Raw genomic sequence first — 20637 nt, 5'->3', positions numbered from 1 at the left:
GCATGGCATGGTGGGTAGGCGCAGTCTATTACTGGAAAGGCTGGCTTGCTGTTAGCGGTTCACTCATGAAGTCCTGAGGATGATGCAAACAGATATTTACTTCCTGCCTACCACCATCAGTCTAAACTCCCTCCTGGGAGTCCCTCCGCCCCTATGTCTCCCCTCTCTTCTGCAACATAATCTCAACAAACCTTTTCTACCTCTCCCCACGCCCTTCCGCACATAGGGTACCATCTCCATCCTGGAGAGGTGATGTCTGGTGTTTAGGGCTTTAACCCCTTCAAAGTGTTCAGAATGAAGCATCTACAAGATGAACCTTTTCCTTTTGATTAGGAAAAAAACCACTAGATACCATTGAAAATTCAGGCAATGATGAGGCTGAAATAGAATTTCTTTTTTTCATCAGTGAATAAGTAGTTTTCCAATGTTTACTTAGGTGTTTTCTCATAGAAACAATTTTTTTATTGGGAAAAAAAATTTAAGCCAATTCCCAGGCCAACCCATTAAAAAAAAAAACTACCTTGTAAATATTATACCTAGAGGAGAGGACTATAGATATAATATTTTGATGGAGGATGATCATCCAACTTGGGACTCTAGAAATCCTTTCTGTCCTGAAGCCTGAGTCACTCCCTGTGAGCCCGTTCTGTCTCTACCTGTTCCCTAATTCCAAGCTCTGATGGTATTTGTGACTGGGAAATGACTCCAATAGGCAGGGCTGGGAAAGAAGTGAGGAGCTGGGTGGGAGCCAGGTTTGGGTTCTGAGGATTAAGGAAGACACCATTTAATGGACCAGCATGAGAGCCTAGATAGGAACTGAGAGCCAGTGGAGGGATCCAAAGGGAAAAAAGAGAATTTTCTCTCCTCATCTCCTCCTCTTCTCCTGCCTCCTCACCTCCAACTCCATCTCCAATTGAAAGAATGGCTGCAAATAGGCTTGGAGGTGCTGTAATAAGAGGAAGGGCCCTAGGTGATGGAGTGAAGAATGATGGGGAAAGTCAGCAGAGGGTTGTTGAAGTAAAACGACCATAAAATCAGCAGCAGCAAGAGAATGGATATTTCTCTGCTCACGCCCAGCCAGGACAACCATTCACATTTAAAGAATATCTGCAAGTACTTGGGGTCTTCTTTTAACTAAAGAAAGGACCTGAAATACTGCCCTGCATTAAACTTAATAGAATTAATTTGGTGAGTCACTTTAGCCTGTGCTAACCAACCCTTTTGCGTATAGACAAAAATCTCAAATATTTTCTTGGGTATAATGCCAGTACAGGCAGAAATTTATGCCATCCTTCTTTTAGAAATGTGAGTTCTGCTTTAGTAGTTCAAATACTTTTGCAAAATATCCCCTCTGGAACACTTTGATTGGTTTTTGGTTGGTGGAATTGTTTTCAGCAGCATTTGGCCATTCATCCTGCCTCCGTGTAGAAGGTTGATTGAAGCAAAGTTTTGAGTTGTAGAAATACTTATCAACAACAACAAAATATTTGCAACTGTTACGGAATACCAACTTAAATTTTTTTTTCTTTCAGTGTTTTAGGAGCATTACTTAGAAAACAGATGGAGGCAACCTTTATCTTTTAGTAGTTTGAAAAATATGACCCATAAGATGTCATTCTCCTCCAAATAAATAAAAGAGTAGCCTTGTAAATGGACAGAGTCAGAGATTTGGGAGAATGTCAGAAACTTTCACCAGTCTACAACACCTAGTGATCTTGGGTGCATCCTGCCAAGTCTGAATCTTTTCAGCTGGCCTCAGATCCTGCAGCGGTTTTTCCCAGGGGTGTGGCGGTCATATGTCTGCAGTGTTTCACATGCCCTTGTTTCTCTTGTCCTTCTGTCTTCCTCTCCTGTTTTCTTTCTCTGCTCTTACTTGCTGGAATAGATACACTGCCTGGAAGCCAAGGAATCTATGTTTTAGGGCAGCTATGAATTAGGTCAGTAAGAAGATCATCTTTGCCAAAGCTGTGCTCACTGTTTAAGTATGAGACTTAAAATCATTATATATTACTTTTAGTAAAAAATGCTGAATATTGATACAAGCCTGACTTTCAGAATAATCATTCCCTCTTGCCCCTAACATTTATGTTCTGCCCTCCAAGTCAAAATTCTTTGTCCCCCCAACTTAACTGAGATCTGTCGCCTAAGCACCTTTACACATGATGTTCCCATGTTTGTGCCAGTCTTTTCCTCATTCCTCCAACTCCCCACATCCTTTCCACCCCCAACATACATACTTGGCCTGCTAATTTGGGGGTTTCAGAGGAAAGGTCAGTTCTCTGAGAGGTCTTAACCTCTTCTTTAGACTAGGTGCCACTACCGTGGGCCTGTGCCCCCCTCACTTTTCTTATTATAACTCATACCACAATTTATTCTAGTTGTCTTTTAACTGTGTATTCTCTGTTAGACTCTAAACTCTTAAGATAGAGTTTAGATCTGTCTTATTCACTTTTTCAGTAATTAGAATGTAATAAGTACTCAATAAATATTTGTTGAAGAATTTAGAAAAAAGTGGCATTTTTTATGGTATATTTCTGATTTTGTTTTGTGGTATTGCTCACTCTTCAGTCGGTCACCAGATATTATGTGTAGTGAGTGTTGTCATATCAGAGGTGCCTCAAGCGTGTTCTTACACAGTATTTGTCTTCACTGCAGGTTTTGCAATTGCAGGAGACAAGGCATCCTGATGTGGCAGGACATGATGTTTATAGAACTCTTAGCAGAGATCATGTTTGTAAAAGGTTGATCATTTAATAGAAAACCCACCAGACAGAGTGGTGAGCTTCGTTAAAAACAAATGGTGATATATTGAGGGACCTCTTAAAATCTCTTTCCTGTTCAGTGGTGAGGAGCATGTTTCTGAGCAGGGTTGTTCAAACATCTTCAGGTCATAAGCACTATAAGTAGCATCATTTTCTAAATTGAAAGGCAAATGTATTATTCATTGGTCTGTAATTTTCTTTCCTTAATATCTTTATCAAGTTTTGATATCAGGGTTATGCTGATGTCATAAAATGAGTTGGAAAGTATATGTATTACTAGATATATAATTTCTCATGTATCCCTTTCTTTTGATTATTTATATTTTCTTTAATTATTTTATGTTATACACTTGTTCATTTAGTAAGTTGTAGGTGTATTTTTAGATCAGATTTAAAAAACTAATGAGACAGATGGAAGAGGTTATCTTTGTGTCATTTTGTTCTCTTGAGTAGATGACACTTGCAGGTGAAGGAACAAGGGCTTAAATTAACATGTGAACTCTTAAACTGTTTTGAAAGGAAGGCTTTCAAAAAAATAATTTCAAGTGAAACTTAAAAAGTAAAGTCATAATAAAAATATCAAATTGTCCTTAGTGACATCAGTGGGAGATAATTATATCCTGTTGATTCCCTTTTAACAATTGTAGTATATACAAATATAATTACATCAGATATTTTACTTATAAGAATTTAGCAAGGGGAGTAGAAGTTCAAAATAATACATGTACTTATCATCTATAGGAGTAAAGTATACACTTTGACTGTCTCCTACTGGGTCTTCTTTGTTCCCCACTTTCTCTCTCCTTGTGTGGCTTCCTTTCCTGTTCACAGCTGTGAACCAGATCAGCCCATTGCCACGGAGCGAGATGAGGACGAGGAACAAAAATTAAAGTCTATCTATCCAAACAATGAGTAGTATTACCTTACGCTTGCATCGTGATTTTTACTTTACTCTTTTTTCACACTCAAACACATACATTTAGAACATATAGAAAACATAGACAAGTATGAAGATGATAAAAGTGCTTATAATGCTACCACCTAGAGATGATTGTTGTTAATATTTTGGTTTTTATTGCGGTACCTGATTGGCCTGTAAGAAGAACTCAAAAAAGATTGGGTTAATGAATGAATTTAACCCAATACCTCCTCCCCTCCTCCTTTTTTTTTTTTTTTTCAAAATGTTCAGATTATACCATATACCACTTTTTAAAAATTAATAGACATTATTTTTGAAGAAAATTTTTAGACTTACAGAAAAATCGAACAGGTAGTACAGAGTTCCCCTCTTTCCCCTTCCCCTCAGTTTCCTCCATTTTTACATGTTGTATTAGTGGGATGCATTTGTTATGATTATTGAACCGATATTGCTGCATTATTAACTAAAGTCCACAGTTTATTCTGTTTTCCTTAGTTTTTACCTAATGTTCTTTTTCTATGCAGGATACCTCATTTAATTGGGTTTCCTTAGACTCCTCTTGGCTATGTCAGTTTCTTAAACTTTCCTTGTTTTCGATGAGCTTAACAGTTTTGAGGAGTACTGGTCAAGTATATTTGCAGAATGCCCCTATATTAGCATTCGTCTGATGTTTTTCTCGTGATTAGACTAGGGCTATGAGTTTTGGGGGGAGGAGGATCACAGAGATAAAGTGCCACACTCATCACATGTCAAGGGTATGTACTATGAACATGATTTGTGACTGGTGATGTTGACCATGATCACCTGGCTGATGTAGTGTCTGTCAGGGTTCTTCACAGTAAAGTTACTCTATTTCCCCTTTCGATACTGCGTTCTTTGGAAGGAAGTCTCTATGTGCAGCCAGCACTTAAGGGGTGGGAGTTATGTTCTCTCCTTTTAAGGTGAAGTAGCTACATACATTTTTGGAATTATTCTGCCTAGAGATTTGTCTCTACTCCCCCATTTATTAATTTGTTCAGTTACTTGTTTATATGGACTCATGAATACTTATTTTATACTTTGAGTTGTAATCCAGTATTACTTTATTTTATTGCTCAAATCATTCTAGCTTTGACCACTGGGAGCTCTTTTACTTGGTTTCTGTGCCCCTTTTGACATGCCCCATCAGAGAGAGAGAGAGAGAGAGAGAGAGAGAGGGAGAGAGAGAGAGAGAGTGTGTGTGAGTGTGTGTGTGTGTGTGTGTGTGTAGGCACTTTCTTACTTTCTGGCAATACAAGATGCTCCATGCTTCAGGCTCATCTTGTGTATCTCTTGCCCTCGTCTTAGGATCAGCCATCTCTCCAAGAAGCCTTGGCTCCTTTTATTGAAGATTAAAACCGAATTTGAAACCAAATCTGGATGTTCGGTGTGCTCATTGTTGCTGAGATTCGTTTCTTTTAGGCTCTTCAGCTAACAAAGCAAAGAAATATCTGTTTGTATAATAACCCTATGAATATGTATATCAATTAAAAATTCTACATATAATTATCTGTATCTATAAAGTTAAACGTGAGTTCTTACTGATGTTTCCAACTCTAATTCATTCTAGACTCCTCTCCTTGCTGTTCTGGATACTTGCGCCTCTTCTTTTTCTTATGTTTATTTGTCATCTGTATATCCTCTTTGGTGAGGTGTATGTTCAGATCTTTTGTCCATTTTTACATTGGGTAGTTCATTTTCTTATTGTTGAGTCTTAAGAGTTCTTTGTACATTTGGTTTATCAGATACAAGTTTGCAAAGATTTTCCAACAGTCCATGGTTTGTCTTTTCATTCTCTTAACATTGTCTTTTGCAGAGCAGTTTTCCATTTCAATGAAGCCTAACTTATCAATTATTTCTTTCATGGGTCATGCCTTTGGTGCTGTGCATAAAAACTCATTGCCAAACCCAAGCCACCTACATTTTCTATGTTATTGTCTAAGATTTAATAGTTTTGCATGTTATATTTAGGTCTATGTTTCACTTTTAGTTAGTTTTTATGAAGGGCGTAAAGATCTGTCTTTTTTTCATTTGTCCAGTTGTTCCAGCACCACCTTTTTCATTTATTAAATTTATTGGGAGATACATATATTGGTTAATAAAATTATATGTTTCAAGTGTACAATTCTATAATGTATCATCTGTATATTGCATTGTGTGGTCACCACCCAAAATTAAGTCTTCCATTACTATATATTTGACCCCCTTTACTCTCTTCATCCTTCCCCTACCCTCTTCCTCTCTGGTAATCATCATACTGTGGTCTGCGTCTATGAGTTTTTTGTTTGTTTTGTTTATTCGTTTGCCGTTTTCTGCTTTGTATCCCACATTTGAATGAAATCATATGGTTCTTGTCCTTTTCTGTCTTCTTTCACTTAGGATGGAACGCAAGATCCATACTTGTTGTTACAAATGGCAGTATTTCATCTTTTCTTATGGCTGAGTAGTATGCCTTTGTATATATGTACCACATCTTCTTTATCCAGTCATCCATAGAAGAACACTTAGGTTGTTTCCATGCCTTGGCTACTGTGAATAACAGCCCCATTTGTTAAAAGACTGTCCTCTCCTTTAAATTACCTTTGCTCCTTTGTCAAAGATCAGTTGACTGTGTTTACGTGGGTCTATTTCTAGGCTCTCTGTTCTATTCCATTGATCTGTGTGTCTGTTCTTTCGATGATACCACTTTTGATCATGGTAGTATTTAGTAAGACTTCAAGTTGAGTAATGTCAGTCCTCCAACTTTGTTTCTCCTCTTTCTCCTCCTTCTTCAGTATTGTATTGAAAATACACTGTGAAAATCTTTTGAATTACTTACATTTTCTTCATGAATATTATTTTTAAATGGCTATATATTTCGTTATATGGATCTAAGATATAACCAATGTTAAGTGTAAAAACCTCAAAACATTTGATATCTAATTTTTGTAAATGAGGATGAAAGGTCATGTTAGCAGAGAATAAAAACTGAGAGTGGTAGGATTGTAAGTAATTGTAATTTTCTTCCTTATATCGATTTCTTTATTTTCCAAATTTTTTACAATGAGGAGTAATACCTTTTTTATTACAAGAAAAGTAAAATGTTTGTGTTTGTTTTCTAAAGTCTGAGAAATATATTTTCTTCCTTTCTTCCTCTCAATCTATCTAAATGCTTTAATGTTACATAGTATTCAAAAATGTTTGCATCATAATTTATTACCTGAACTTATATTACTACATTAATATGCAGTACAGGATATGATTAAGAGCTCAGGCTCTGGAGCCAGAATACCTGGGTTCATATCTTGGCTACACCACTTGCTAGGTATATAACTTGGGAGCAAGTTTCTTAATTTTAGCTTTTTCATCCAGAAAATGGGACAATAGTATCTACCTCAGAGGTAGCCCAAGGTCTTCTGATGTGGTATGATATGATGTTTACATTACAAAAGATTTTGTTTTAAAATGATTGGTCACCTAATAGAAAACCCATCAGACAAAGTGGTGAACTTGATTAAATAAGGGAGGTGATGTATTGAGGCATCTTTTAAAGTCTCTTCTCTGTTTGGTGGTAAGTGGCGTGTTCTGAGCTGCACTGCTCAGGCACTTTCAGATCACATTCACCGTGAGTAACATCATCTTCTAAACTGAAGGGGAAATGTTATTATATACTGGTCTGTAAATTTTCTTCACTTAATATCTTTATCAGGTTTCAATATCAGTTTTATAGTGGCTTCACAGAATGAATTGGAAAGTGTTCACCCTACTCTATTTTCTGTAAGAGTTTGTATAAGATTGGTGTTGTTTCTACCTTAACTGTTTGATAGAATTCACTTGTGAAATCATTGGGGCCTGGCTTTTTTTTTCTGGAAAGGTTTTTTATAACTATGCATTCAATTTCTTTTGTAGATATAGGGCTAATTGGATCTTGTATTTCATTTTGTGTACATTTTGGTAAGTTGTGTTTCTCAAGGAATTTGTTGGTTTAATCTAAGTTAATCAAATTTATTGGCAAAAAGATGTTGCTAATATCCCCTTATTATTCTTTTAACTTCTGTGAAGTTTTTCATAATGTCCCTTCTTCATTCCTGATATTGGTAATTTGTGTTTTTCTCTTTTTTCCTACAACGAATCTTGATAAACCTGTTAGAGGTTTATCAAATTTATTGGTCTTTTAAAAGAACCAATCAATGATTTTTCTGCTTTCTATTTAATTGATTTTTGCTCTTATCTTTATTATTTTTTTCCTACTTGGGATTTAATTTGCTATTTTTTTTCAAGTTTCTTAAGGTGAAACTTAGATCATTAATTTTAAACTGTATTTTTTTCTCTAACACGAGCATTTATAACGATATATGTTCCTTATGCATGGACATCCACACATCCTACAAATTTGGGGATGATGTATTTTATAATCATTCTATTTGAAATATTAAGTTTGTCCAAAATAGAATATTTCTTCTTTGATTTATATCGTTTAAAATTGTTGAGGCTTTTTAGATATCTCCTTGTTATTGATTTCTAACTTAATTCTTTTGTGGCCAGGGAACATACTCTGTAAAGTTTTAGACTTTTAGTGTTTATTAAGGCTTATTTTATGGCCTAGAATAAGGTATATCTTGGTGAACATTCCATGTGCACCTAAAACAATGTGTATTCTACAGTGGTTCGATGTTGCATTCTTAGGATGCTAATTAGGTCAAGGTGATTGATAGTGTTGTTTAGGTCTCTATCTCCTTACTAATTATTTGTCTAGTTGTTCTATTAGTTTCTGAGAGAGGATGGTAAAATCTCCAGCTATAATTGTGGATATGACTTTTTCTCAGTTCTGTTGGAGTTTTCTTCAGATATTTTGAAGCTCTGTTATTACACGCATACACATTTATGATTGTTATATCTTTCTTATGACTTGGCCCTTTCATCGTTAATGAAATATCCCTCTTTCTCTCTGGTAATACTCCCTGTCTTGAAGTCTACTTTGTCTGACATTACTACAGCCATTCAAACTTCCTTATGCTTACTGTTTACATACTGTATCATTTCCATTCTTTTATATTCAGCCTACCTGTATCTTTATATTTGAAATATGTCCTTTGTAGACAGAATAAAATTGGGTCTTATATTTTTATTTAGCCAGACATTCTCTGTTTTTTAATTAGAGTGTTTAGTTCATTTACATCTAACATAATTATTGTGATGAATGGATTTAGGGTCTTACATTTAACTCTTTGTTTTACAATTGTCACATATTTTTCGTTATACTTGTCTTTTAAAAAATTAATCAAATGCTTTTCAGTATTCCATTTTAATTTATTTTTAAAACTCTACATCTTTATGATTGTTTTTGACATTCAATATTATTTTACATTAGTTTTAGGTGAACATTGACCTCTTTATTTTGTTTGTTAGGGTTGCTCCAGTGATTACAATATGCTCCTTATCACAGTCTACTGAGAGTGAATATCTTACTACTAAAAGGATTTCATTTATTCCCTTTTCCCCATCCTCTCTTATATTGTTGTCATATATTTATTTTACATGTGCATATGTTATAATCCACACAATGCAATGTTTATCGGTGCTTTAAATTGCCAGTTATCTTTTGAAGAAATTAAGAATAAGAGGGGAAAAAGTGAGAATATTTTATATTTACCCACATACTTAGCATTTTGGTGCTCCTGTTGATCTGAGTTTCCTTCTGGTATCGGTTCTCTTCAGCTGATGAACTTCTTTTAGATTTCTTTTTTCTTTTTCTTTTTTTAAATTAGTTGGGGTGACATTGGTTAATAAAATTATATAGGTTTCAAGCGTACAATTTTATGCAGCTTTCCTAGCAAAGAATTTTCTCAGTTTTTATTTATCTGAAAAATGTCTGTATTTTGCCTTCACATTTTGACAACTGTTTTTACTGGATATAGGATTCTGGGTTGACAGGTCCTCCCCCGCACCCCCCTTCAGCACTTTAAATATGTCATTCCAGTGTCTTCCAGCTCCCATTATTTTTGATGAAAAGTCAACTCTCATTTCTATCTTTATTCTCTTATATATAATGAGTCGTTTTCTGTGGCTTCTTTGAAATTTTTCTTCTTATCTTTGGTTTTCTGCAGTTTGACCATAATGTTTAGTTTTGTGTGTGTGTGTGTGTGTTTTTTTTTTTTTAATTATTTATCCTGCTTGAGGTCCACTGAACTGCTTGAATCTGTAAATTGATGTTTTTCACCAAACTGGCAACATTTTTAGCTATTGTTTCTTCTGGTACATTTTCTGTCCTGTTCTTGTTTTGCTTTTCTTCCAGGACTCTAAATATAGTATGTAAGTTCTGGCATTTGATGTCCCACAGTCCACTAAGCTTTTTGTCTAAGGGTGCTCCTCAGCAACTCTATAGCACATGGGTTAGGAGTAACCTTAGGTGAAAAGCTGTATAAACACAAGTCTCACCCCACAGTTCCTTTCTTTCAAAGATCAAATCCCTGACAATTTCTGCCTTCTTTTGGCTGCTGTTTTATGCCTTAAAATAGTTGTATTTTTATATTTTGTCCCCTGCTGACAATTCTTAACTGTGGGAAAGTTAGTCCAACACAAGCTATTCTACTGTTACACAAAAAGCTATTGATTTTTAAAATATTTATCTTCTGGTTACCCTATGAATTCTTGCAATTTCTAAAAGTTTCAAGTTCATAGTTTTAAGCTTATATGTATTTGGTTATAATATCTGCATATAATGATAGTTTTTTTCTCCTCTTTAGGCTTCTTTATGTCTAAAACCTCCAGAACAATGTTAATTGATAGTGAGAATGAGAGTAGCTGGCAAACCAATCTTGCTCTTTAATGATAATGACTTTAGTTTTTCAGCCATAAATACGATGCTGAGTATATATATGTATGAATATATAAATATATATATATATTCTTTAGGTTAAGATGGTATTCCTTTACTTCTATTTAATATAGTTTTGTCACAAATAGATATTATCAGATGAGGTTTTTGCCATTTACCAGGAAGCTTGTATAAATTTCTCTTTTAACCGGTTAAATAAATATGTACTAGATTAATAATATTGAAACATCTTTACATTCCTAGGATAAACTGTGTATCATTATTTTAATATACTGCTAGTTTTGATCAACTACTACTTTATTTAGAATTTTTAAAAATCTGTATTAACTTAAAACTGATTCCTTTTTGTGTTTTTCTAGAACCAGGTTTATGCTACTTTTTCTAAATGATTTGAGAAGCTTTTTCTCTTCTTCTGTATTCTGGGATAGTTTATATAGTGTCAGAATTATTTATTAAAAGTTTGAAAGACATCTATAAAACTATATGAATCTGAACTTCTTAAAAATTGTTGGGGAAACATTCCCACCCCATCCCTCCCTCCCCGCACACACACACACATACACTGGTTATTCATCTATTCAGTATTTAGGTTTTCCATTTCTCAATTCAGTTTTAGAAATTTATATTTTTCTTAGAAACTGTTTCATTGAGATTTTCAAATTTTTTTGCATGGCATTTTATTTTGTTTATATAGCACTTTATTTTTGAAAATTACCTTTTAAAGGGGAAAAGTGATATGTACTCTCATAAAACTCAAATTGTATGTAAAAGCACAAATAAGAAAATTAAAATAACTTGAAATCTCATCACATTATCTTTTAAATTTTTCTGTATTTGTCAGTACTCCCCTTTATTCTGCCTCATTTCTGTGCTTTCTCTCCTTTTTCCTTAATTACATTTGCTAATGGTTTATCAATTTATTGGATTTCCCCCTTACCACTGAAAAATCCCAGCTCTTGTACTTTTTTCCACTTTTTAAGTTCAGTGGTTTTTAACTACTAAGTCATGCAATGGAACCCTTTTCAAAATTAAAATTTTGTGTGAAATCCCAGTGTAAAAATAGATAAAAGCCAAGTGCTTGTGATTAAAGCAAAGGGGAGTGAGGGGAAGAGAGGGAGTTTCCTAGATTCCCACTCACTTGACCTCCCCCAACTTTTCTTTCTTATCAGAAGTTTATGACTCCAGAGAGTACTGTTAGATAACCACTGTTCTGATTTAGTAATTCTGCTTTTATCTTTATTGTTTCCTTTCTCCTGTGTTCCACAGGCTTGTTTTATTGCTCTTTTCTGATTTCTTGAGTTTGGTGTTTATAGAATTTATTTTCATTCTTTATTATTTAATACTGGAAATATTGAAGTCTATGATTTGTCACACTGTACAATGCTGGTCATATGATATTTTACACAGGCTATTTTTTCAATAGGTGGTAATTGTAGTTTGGGGTTTCCTTTTTGACTCACGATATAGATAGGAGTGTGTTTTCAGTGTCTTAGTATGAAGGGATTTGTTTGCTCTTTAAAATTAGTGTTATTTCATTGTGGTCATAAAATAAGATTTTCTAATTTTGAGTTTTTAAAAAATTATTGTTTCTTTGTAATCCAGTGCTTAATCAATATTTATAAATTTCCATGCCATACGTAAAGAGTGTATTCTATTTTTAGGTTACAGAGTTTAGTTCACTTCTATTACCTATCTTATTATTTATATTATTTAAATCTTCTATACCTGCACCATCCAATATAGTGGCCACTCTCCATTCTCTTATAGGCAGCATATGTAAGGGTCTTGTTTTCTTATCCATTCAGCCACTGTATGTCTTTTGATTGGAACATTTAATCTATTCACATTTAAAGTAATTGTTGATAGATATGTAGTTACTGTCATTCTACTATTGATATTTTTTATCTTTTTTTTTTCTTCTTCTTAAAAAAGTCCCTCTAACATTTTTTGTAATACTCATTTGGTGAACTTCTTTAGCTTTTTCTTGTCTTGGAAGCTCTTTATTTGTCCTCCTATTCTAAATAATAGCTTTGCTGGGTAGGGTAATCTTGGTTGTAAGTCCTTGCTTTTCATCACTTTGAATATTTCATGTCAATGCCTTCTGGCCTGCGAAGGTTCTGTTGAGTTTTATTTTTATTTATTATTATTATTTATGCCTACAGCACCTGGTCTTTCTAGATGGTCTCCTATCCAAATACTAACCAGGCCTGACCCTGCTTAACTTCCAAGATTGGACATTGGGCTTGTTCAGGGTGGCATGGCCATAGACCATGGACCGTGGCTCCACTGGGGCATAAACCCAGGACCTTCTACATGTAAAGCAGACGTGCTAACTGCTGCACTATGGAACCAGGTCCTCTCTTGCTGCTTTTAAGTGCTTGTGATTAAAGCAAAGGGGAGTGAGGGGAAGAGAGGGAGTTTCTCTTGAGTTTCCCCTTTAAAAGGTCTTTAACCTTTGGCATTTTAATTATGATGTGTCTTGGTTTGGGCCTCTCTGAGTTCATCTTATTTGGAGCTCTCTGTGCTTCCTGGACTTGTATGTCTATTTTCTTTGGAAGATTAGTGAAGTTTTCAGTCATTATTTCTTCAAATAGGTTTTCAATTCCTTGCTCTCTCTTTCCTCCTTCTGGTACCCCTATGATGTGAATGTTGGTATGCTTGATATTGTTCCAGAAGCCCCATAAACTATCCTTATTTCTTTGGATTCTTTTTTCTTGTTGCTGTTCTGATTGGGTGTTTTCTGATACCTTAACTTTCAAAGCAGTGATTCTATCCTCTGCTTCATCTAATCTATTGTTGATTTCCTGTAGTGTATTCTTCATTTCAGTTATTGTATTCTTCATTTCTGACTGGTTCTTTTTTATGTTTTCTATCTTCATTTTTATGTTTCCTATTTCTTTGTTGAAGTTTTCACTGAGATCATTATAACCAGTGTTTTGAATTCTGTATCTGGTAGATTGCTTCTTTTCATTTAGTTTAATTATTTTTCTGGAGCTTTGTTGTATTCTTTCATTTTGGGACATGTTTCTTTGTCTCCCCATTTTAACTGTCTCCCTGTGTTTGTTTCTATGTATTAGGTAGAGTTGCTATGTCTCCCATTCTTAGTAGAGTGGCCTTATGCAGTAGGTGTCCTGTGGGGCCCAGTGATGCAGTCTTACTGGTCACCTGAGCTGAGTGCTCCAGGTGTATCCCTAGTATGGGTTGTGTGTGCCTTCCTGTTGTAGTTGAGCCTTGATTGCTGTTGGTATGTCAGTGGGAAGGATTGACTCTCAGGCTGATTGGTTGTGAGGACTGGCTGTGACTATAGTGGAGGAGCTATTGTGCGGGGGCTGACCCTATGGAGCAGGATTTGCTTTAGCAGGGCTTTAATGCCTGCCCCGTCTTCCTTTTGAGTGTGTCATAGTGGAGATGGTTGGATGGTGCTCTGGTGTGGTCTGAAGCTGGCCACCAGGTGTGCTCATTTTGGTGCATCTTGAGAGGTGCTTAGGTGCAGGCCAAGGTCAGCCGCTGCCTGGGTCCTACCTGGGGCCACTCACTGTGAGCTACAAAGTAATCTTCAGATTGATGCCACTTGTGTTGGGGTTGGTGGTGCCTGGGAAAAGCTAAGCTACGAACTGAGGCCGTCTGCTGCTAGTGCTGGGCTTGGGGCTGCTCAGCAAGTGGTATGGGACATACTGAGACCAGATGCTGCTTGTTTGGGATTTGTGAACCTTTGAGAGATTTTAGGAAAGTCTGAAACATGAGCCAAGACAGGCTGCTTGTATGGAAAAGCCAATAGAAGCAGCTTGGGTGGGCCCACAAGTTGGATGGGGCAGGGTCTCAGAAAATCACCAGAGCAGGGTGAATGGCATTAGCTAGTTTGGTAGAGACTCAGATATGATGGCTGCCTTCATGTAGAGGCTGGGTCGAGGCAGGGGTGGAGGATTCAACAAAGGAACAATGGCTTCTGCCAGCACTTCTGGCTGGAAGAAAGCCGGCCCTCCAGCTCTTGCCCTGAAGCCAGACAATTCAGCTCTTATTTGTATGTCTCTGGCATCTTTTGAGCTGCTGCCCCAGTGCCGGGGCTCAGAGCAAATGAGTCCATCAGTGAGTTATTCTGTGTACTGGCCCTGTAGGAGGAATTCCTGGGACTTCAGTAGCCCTCCATCTCATTCAGCCACAATCCCCACTGGTTTTTACAGCCAGAAGTTATGGGGACTTCTCTTCTCAGATCTGGAGCCTGGTGTGGGGTTGCAACCCTCTGCTCCTTGGTGAGGACCTCTTCAGCAGAGATCTCTCTCTTGATTTTTAACTGCCACACGTGAATATGGGCCCAGCCCTTTCCTTGTCTCTGCCCCTCCTGCCAATCTCAATGTGGCTTCTGTATATCCTTAATTATAGGACTTCCATTCAGCTAGATTTCAGGCGATTCTTAAAGATGGTTGTTCTGTAATTTTGTAATTTTGATATGGTTGTGGGAGGATGCTAGCACAGCATTTACCTATTCCACCGTCTTGATTGGAACTCATTATTGTCCAGTTTTTGACTGTAGCTATCCTCCCAGGTGTGAAAGGTATCTCATTGTGGTTTTAATTTGTATGGCTATTTGATGACTGTTGATGTTGAGCATCTTTTAATGTGCTTATTGGCCATTTGTATTCCTTCTTCAGATAAATGTCTATTCATATCCTTTGTTCATTTTTAAACTGGATTATTTGTCTTTTTATTATTGAATTGTAAGAGTTTTTTGTATATTTTACATATAAATCTCATCAGCTATATGATTTGCAAAATTTTTCTCTCATTCTATCAGCTGTCTTTTTACTTTCTGATGGCATCCTTTGAAGCACAGTGTTTTTAATTTTGCTGATAAGCAATTTATTTTTTCTTTTGTTGCTTATTCTTTGATGTTATATCTAAGAAACTATTGTTTAATCCAAGGTCACAAGGATTTACACCTGTTTTCTTCTAGGAGTACTACAGTTTTAGCTTTTACATTTAGGTCTTTGGTTCGGTTAATTTTTGTATATTGTTTGAGTTCAACTTTATTGTAGTGCATGTGGATATTGTTGTTTTAGCACCATTTGTTAAAAAAAACTATTCTTTCCCATTGAATTGTCTTGGTATCCTTGTCAAAAGTTAATAAATGTGATGGTTTATTTCTAAATTCTTAATTCTATTCTTTTAATCTGTATGTCTATCTTTACACCAGTACCATATTGTCTTGATTTCCACAGCTTTGTAGTAAATTTTGAAATGAAATATGTGAGTCCTCCAGATTTTTTTTCCCTTCAAAATTGCTTTGGCTATTCTGGGTCCCTTGACTTTCCAAATGAATTTTAGGATCAGCTTGTCAATTTCTAGAAAAAAGCCAGGTCAGATTTTGATAGGGATTGCTTTGAATCTTTGAATCAATTTGGGGAATACTTGTATTTTAACAATAGTAAGTCTTCTCATCTGTGAACATGAGCTGCCTTTCCATTTAAGGCTTTAACGTTTTCAACAATATTTTGCAGTTTTCAGAGTTTAAGTTCTATGCTTCTTTTGTTAAATATATTCCTATGTGTTTAACTCTATTTTGTGCTACCTTAAATGCAACTTTTCTAATTTTATTTTTAGTATCTTCATTGCTACTATATAGACATACAGTTGATTTTTGTATATAAATCCTGTATCCTCATCAAAAGTCTTGGTGATGGCAATCTAGGATTTTTTGTTTGGTGTCGCTGAAAGCTCTGAGTATAAAACAAAATTTTAAGCATGCTTATGTAACCCAACTGTATAAATTTATAACCTTATTTTGATAGTATATATGATACAGTTTCATATTACAGGCACTATTTTTAGAGGTGAAAATTTTTAACTATATTATTTATATACTTTTTAGGGATGATAACCCTTTTATGCATAATAAAGCATGTAGCTAGTATTTCTAGCAATTGTAATCATTATCACAGTATTTTGTCTTTGAAAATTTGTAGGTCCCCCTTCCCAGTTTCTTTCAACATAACATGATTTGTTTCATATTATATATTTGTTTCATATCCCTATTTTATAATCTATGCTCACATTAATTGCAGTTTCCTTCTCTTGGACACATTTTTCTTTTTCATGTGGGTTCCTTTACTTGGTTTCATTGTCATTTTCATTGATGATGCATCTGTTGATTAATTTTTCTTCTTTAATGCCTGTCCTTTTTGTTCTTGATTTTACAGGTTAGCTCTATTTTTTATTTCAGCTCTGTTTATTGGTATTTCTAGCTTCTATTGACCTGTGACCTTTTACGAAGTGCTTGTAATATTTATATGTTTATGAAAATGACAGTCCATCCTCTGCCATCAGTGGTAATTCCTATTTAAATTTTCTTTAAAATGGTTTAGGAAATAGTTTTTTCTTGTTTTAATATATGCATTCTAAATTCAAAACGAGTTCTTAGATTATCGAAAAGTATCACTTATAGGCATATGTAAAGTTTTATTTATTTTTTATTCTGGTAAAATATACATAACATAAAATTTACCATTTTAACCATTATTAAGTGGACAGGTCTGTGGCATTAAGTACGTTCACATTGTTCTGCAAATTTAAAGTTTTTAAAGAGAAAATAATATTTATTTTTTAATTCTTCAGATCTTCCTCTTTCTCCCTCAGTACATCTTTTCTGCTGATCAACTTTTCTTTTCTTTTAGATGCTGAGGAGTTTCTGGCGGAAGGTTTGAGGAATGAGAACCTCAGTGCTGTTGCCAGGGACCACAGAGACCACATTCTTCGGGGCTTTCAGCAAATCAAAACTAGGTTTGTACAAATGGTTCGATTATTCTTCTTCCTAAGCCTTAAAACAATTTATAATTAGTAAAGTCTACTTTAATACTGTATAAATTAACAAGGTAAGACATACTTATCAGAGTTTTTTATACTAGGTAGAGGCTTAATAAATATTTTCTGCATTGGATTGGAGGTAGGCAGGCATAGTTATGTAGTTTACCAGAATGTAAATATTTTGATAATTACATATCTTAAGATAATTATTCTACTTTTAGCTTTGGATTGTTATGTTGGTCTTTATTGAACACTTTTGCAAAATGTGTGAAAAGCTAAACATTTATGCTTATCCAGGTTACTAAAGGGAAGACGATAGGCAGTGTGAGGTCATTAATTTTCATTGTGACTTTTTGTCCTAGTTTTATTTCCACATCTCCTTTCCTAATAGAAAACTTAACCTAGACTGATTCTTTGACCATATTGGAATCAGATTGGGTTTGGATATCGTGCTCTTTAAGTTTCTCTTTTTTTAAAAAAGGTCCTGACTTAATTTGTGACTTTTAGAATGTGAGCATCTGACAAATGCATACACCTGTGTGGGGGAGAAAGAAGTGAAAAATTCCTTTACAATATATTTCTCAACCACTTCTTACTAAAAATGTGGTAACTAAATGAAAGTTGGGGATCAGTGAATACTACTTTAAGCCTTTTCCAACGCCATAGCAATGTGATTCAGAATGTTTGAACCGAGTTCTCTTAGAAAAGGGAGAGCATCTGCAGGTTTATAACTGGGAATTAATTCGTGTGGCTGACCGATCTTAGTATCCACTTAAGAAACCTCACTGAAACTCTTTAGAAGCAGGGAATTTTATCCTTTCAAAGGGCACAGCCAGAATCTATTCCCTCCAGGAATGTGAGAGAACCTCACAAGATGCCCTGCTGGATCTTAATCGATCTTTCCTGCTGGCTAATTAAGCATCACTTTTACTCAGCAACTGGGGACTGTGTAATTATCAGCCTGGGTTGCCCTGAATAATTGAAACAAACTGAATACAGAAGATGGGAGGTTTTTGCAAAAGTGAGAACATCTATAATTTTTGGTAGGCTGGAAGAGTGTTTAAAAACTAACTTTGTTGTATGTTACTTTATTAGTAGATAAGCTCAGGCTTCGTTGTGACCCTGAAGGCTTACTTAGTAACCCATAGAATTTTTTATTTTTTAATAATACAAAACTGATCTTTATATTATAGGATTATTATAAGGCTAGCAGGAGGAACACAGGTGGAATTATTTTAAATTGTATTATAGGGAGAGGGATGCCCAAAATATAATTGTGTATATGGGGGTGCTATTGGTATAAATCTGTTATAAGGAATACAAAAACAATTTTACTGTATCTGTAGGGACAAATATACAATGAGTAGGAATTTTCTTTTCATATGTTTGTACCACAGCATTTGGAAAGGGCTAAATTTCAACCTGAAATTGGTAACAAAAGGCAATTTTGTGGTGACTCATTGTTATCAGTTGCGTATTACTTCTTAGTCCTCTTTTTTTAAAATGTATACACACACACACACACACACTCATGCACACACACATAGAAGCTATGTTTGTTATGGTGTAGAGAAGTTTCCTTGTTCTTAAAGAACTTGCTGTGTGGTTTGTGGGATAGACATTCAGGAAATCATCAGCAGAAGCTTTAGGAAACATCTGCATTGTGGATGGGTGTTTTCTGTTCATTGATTTGTTGCAAGAAAGATGACACTTTATTTAGAATTCAAAATTATCAGATCACGGAGGAAATGAGGAGCCAGAAATTAGATACTGCACAAGAAAATGGAAAAATGAGGCTTTCCTTTGGCAAGCTGTTTGAAGTTGCTTTATATCTACCCATTCAATCATTATCCTGTTACTGTAACCCTTGTTTTACTGAATCATCTTCTTCAGCCATATTGCCTCTGTAGTCTCATTTATGACTGATCAGTGTTTTGCACTTATATATATCGATACCAGTTGGTTTGAAAGCACTGAAAGCTTGTACTTTTGTTGTGGGGCAGTTGTGTCCAAAAAGAGATTTGGAAGTCATCAAACTCGAGAGTTAAATGCTGAGTAACGTGAAAAGAATTGTAGAAAGTTATTTTTAAAGTTTTATTTTTAGTCATATTAAAGCGATAATATTTTAAGGATTTGGTAAACTTGGGTCGGGGTAGGAACCTATCTAAAACTATAATTTGGCACATCAGGGCTCATTTGGAAGGTACAACTGTATCTTTGCCATGTCCTTGCTTTAGTTCCTTTCTTTCCTCCATGTTGTGCTGCTTAAGAATGAAAGGGGTGGAGAGAAGTGAAAATAACACTGCCTTTGATTCTTGGTGAACTCTAGGGGTATGGCCTTATTTTTTATGGGGGTTTGGAATTCAGTAGTGTTTGTCAAGGCTGTGGACTTGCTGTAAATTAAAGCATCTGACTCCATCACAGCTGTTATAATGTGCCATTTACCACCTTTCTATTGTCTAGAGTGACTGACCTTAGGAAATTTTGCTTATGTCAGGAGTCATGGGTGTCCTCCAAGTGCTCATCTGTTTTTCAGTACAAGTAGCTTAGCTATTCTCGCCCCTCCCAGACTTAAAAACAAAAAGTAAAATTGTATCTGTATCTCTACCTACACATGAGTTTTTTTGGTTTAACAGTGTGACCAATGAAGGATAATGTTTTCCATGTAAGATAAAAAATGGATGACAGTCTGCGATGCCAAGGAGATGAAGCCCTGTTGTGGTATTTAATGTCCTGAGCTGTGATGTTTGTTGCTCTTTTTCAAACTGCCTCCTCATTTAAGTCTTCTCCCTGAAAACTGCATCTTTCATATTCCTAGTCCAAGTTTTCATTGAGCTCTTTAGAGAATGATTAGAATGAAAGCCAGGCAGTGGCTCTTCCTGTTTTATTACAGTGGTCACTGCAGGATCAGTACCAGATGTGAGACACCTGGAATGAAGCAGACATGGTCTACACTCAGACGCTGTATGCCATTCTTATGCATTTGGAGAAACAGAGCATTTTTTAGGTTTGATTCAGGGGAAGCCATCTGACAGGAAGAATACATGGAGAGCGGGGGAAGGGATGAAGAAAATAGAATATTTTTATTACCGACATAGGGATAAATTCTCTCACAGTGGCTTATTTTGGAACAACTAGTCCTTTATGCTCACTGTAAAGGCCGGAGCCAATAGAAACAAATTTGGAGTATTGTTTCCTTTTGTGAAACCTAAAGGAGTTTCAAAAAGAGACAGGTAGATTGATAGCACATTGGAATGGAAAGAAATAAAGAAATAATTTTATGTAACAGGGTTATGGTCAAAACCCACAAACCCCAGGACATT

At 35.5% G+C, this 20637-nt stretch overlaps 1 protein-coding gene and 1 pseudogene across 1 annotated transcript in view; one reads left to right on the top strand and one right to left on the bottom strand.

Moving 5' to 3' along the window:
- Positions 1-20637, top strand: part of LOC102886131 (src kinase-associated phosphoprotein 1) — a 65598-nt gene that overhangs the window by 9364 nt on the left and 35597 nt on the right. The window contains exon 2 of the mRNA XM_015599109.1: positions 17185-17290. Within this exon, the coding sequence (XP_015454595.1) occupies positions 17185-17290 (106 nt within the window). The remainder of the gene's footprint in view (positions 1-17184; positions 17291-20637) is intronic.
- LOC112473364 lies at positions 12670-12785 on the bottom strand (annotated as a pseudogene).

The sequence above is a fragment of the Pteropus alecto genome, unplaced genomic scaffold (genome assembly GCF_000325575.1).
Source record: "Pteropus alecto unplaced genomic scaffold, ASM32557v1 scaffold98, whole genome shotgun sequence".
NCBI classification, from domain to species: domain Eukaryota; kingdom Metazoa; phylum Chordata; class Mammalia; order Chiroptera; family Pteropodidae; genus Pteropus; species Pteropus alecto.
This window is presented reverse-complemented; position numbering and strand designations above follow the sequence as displayed.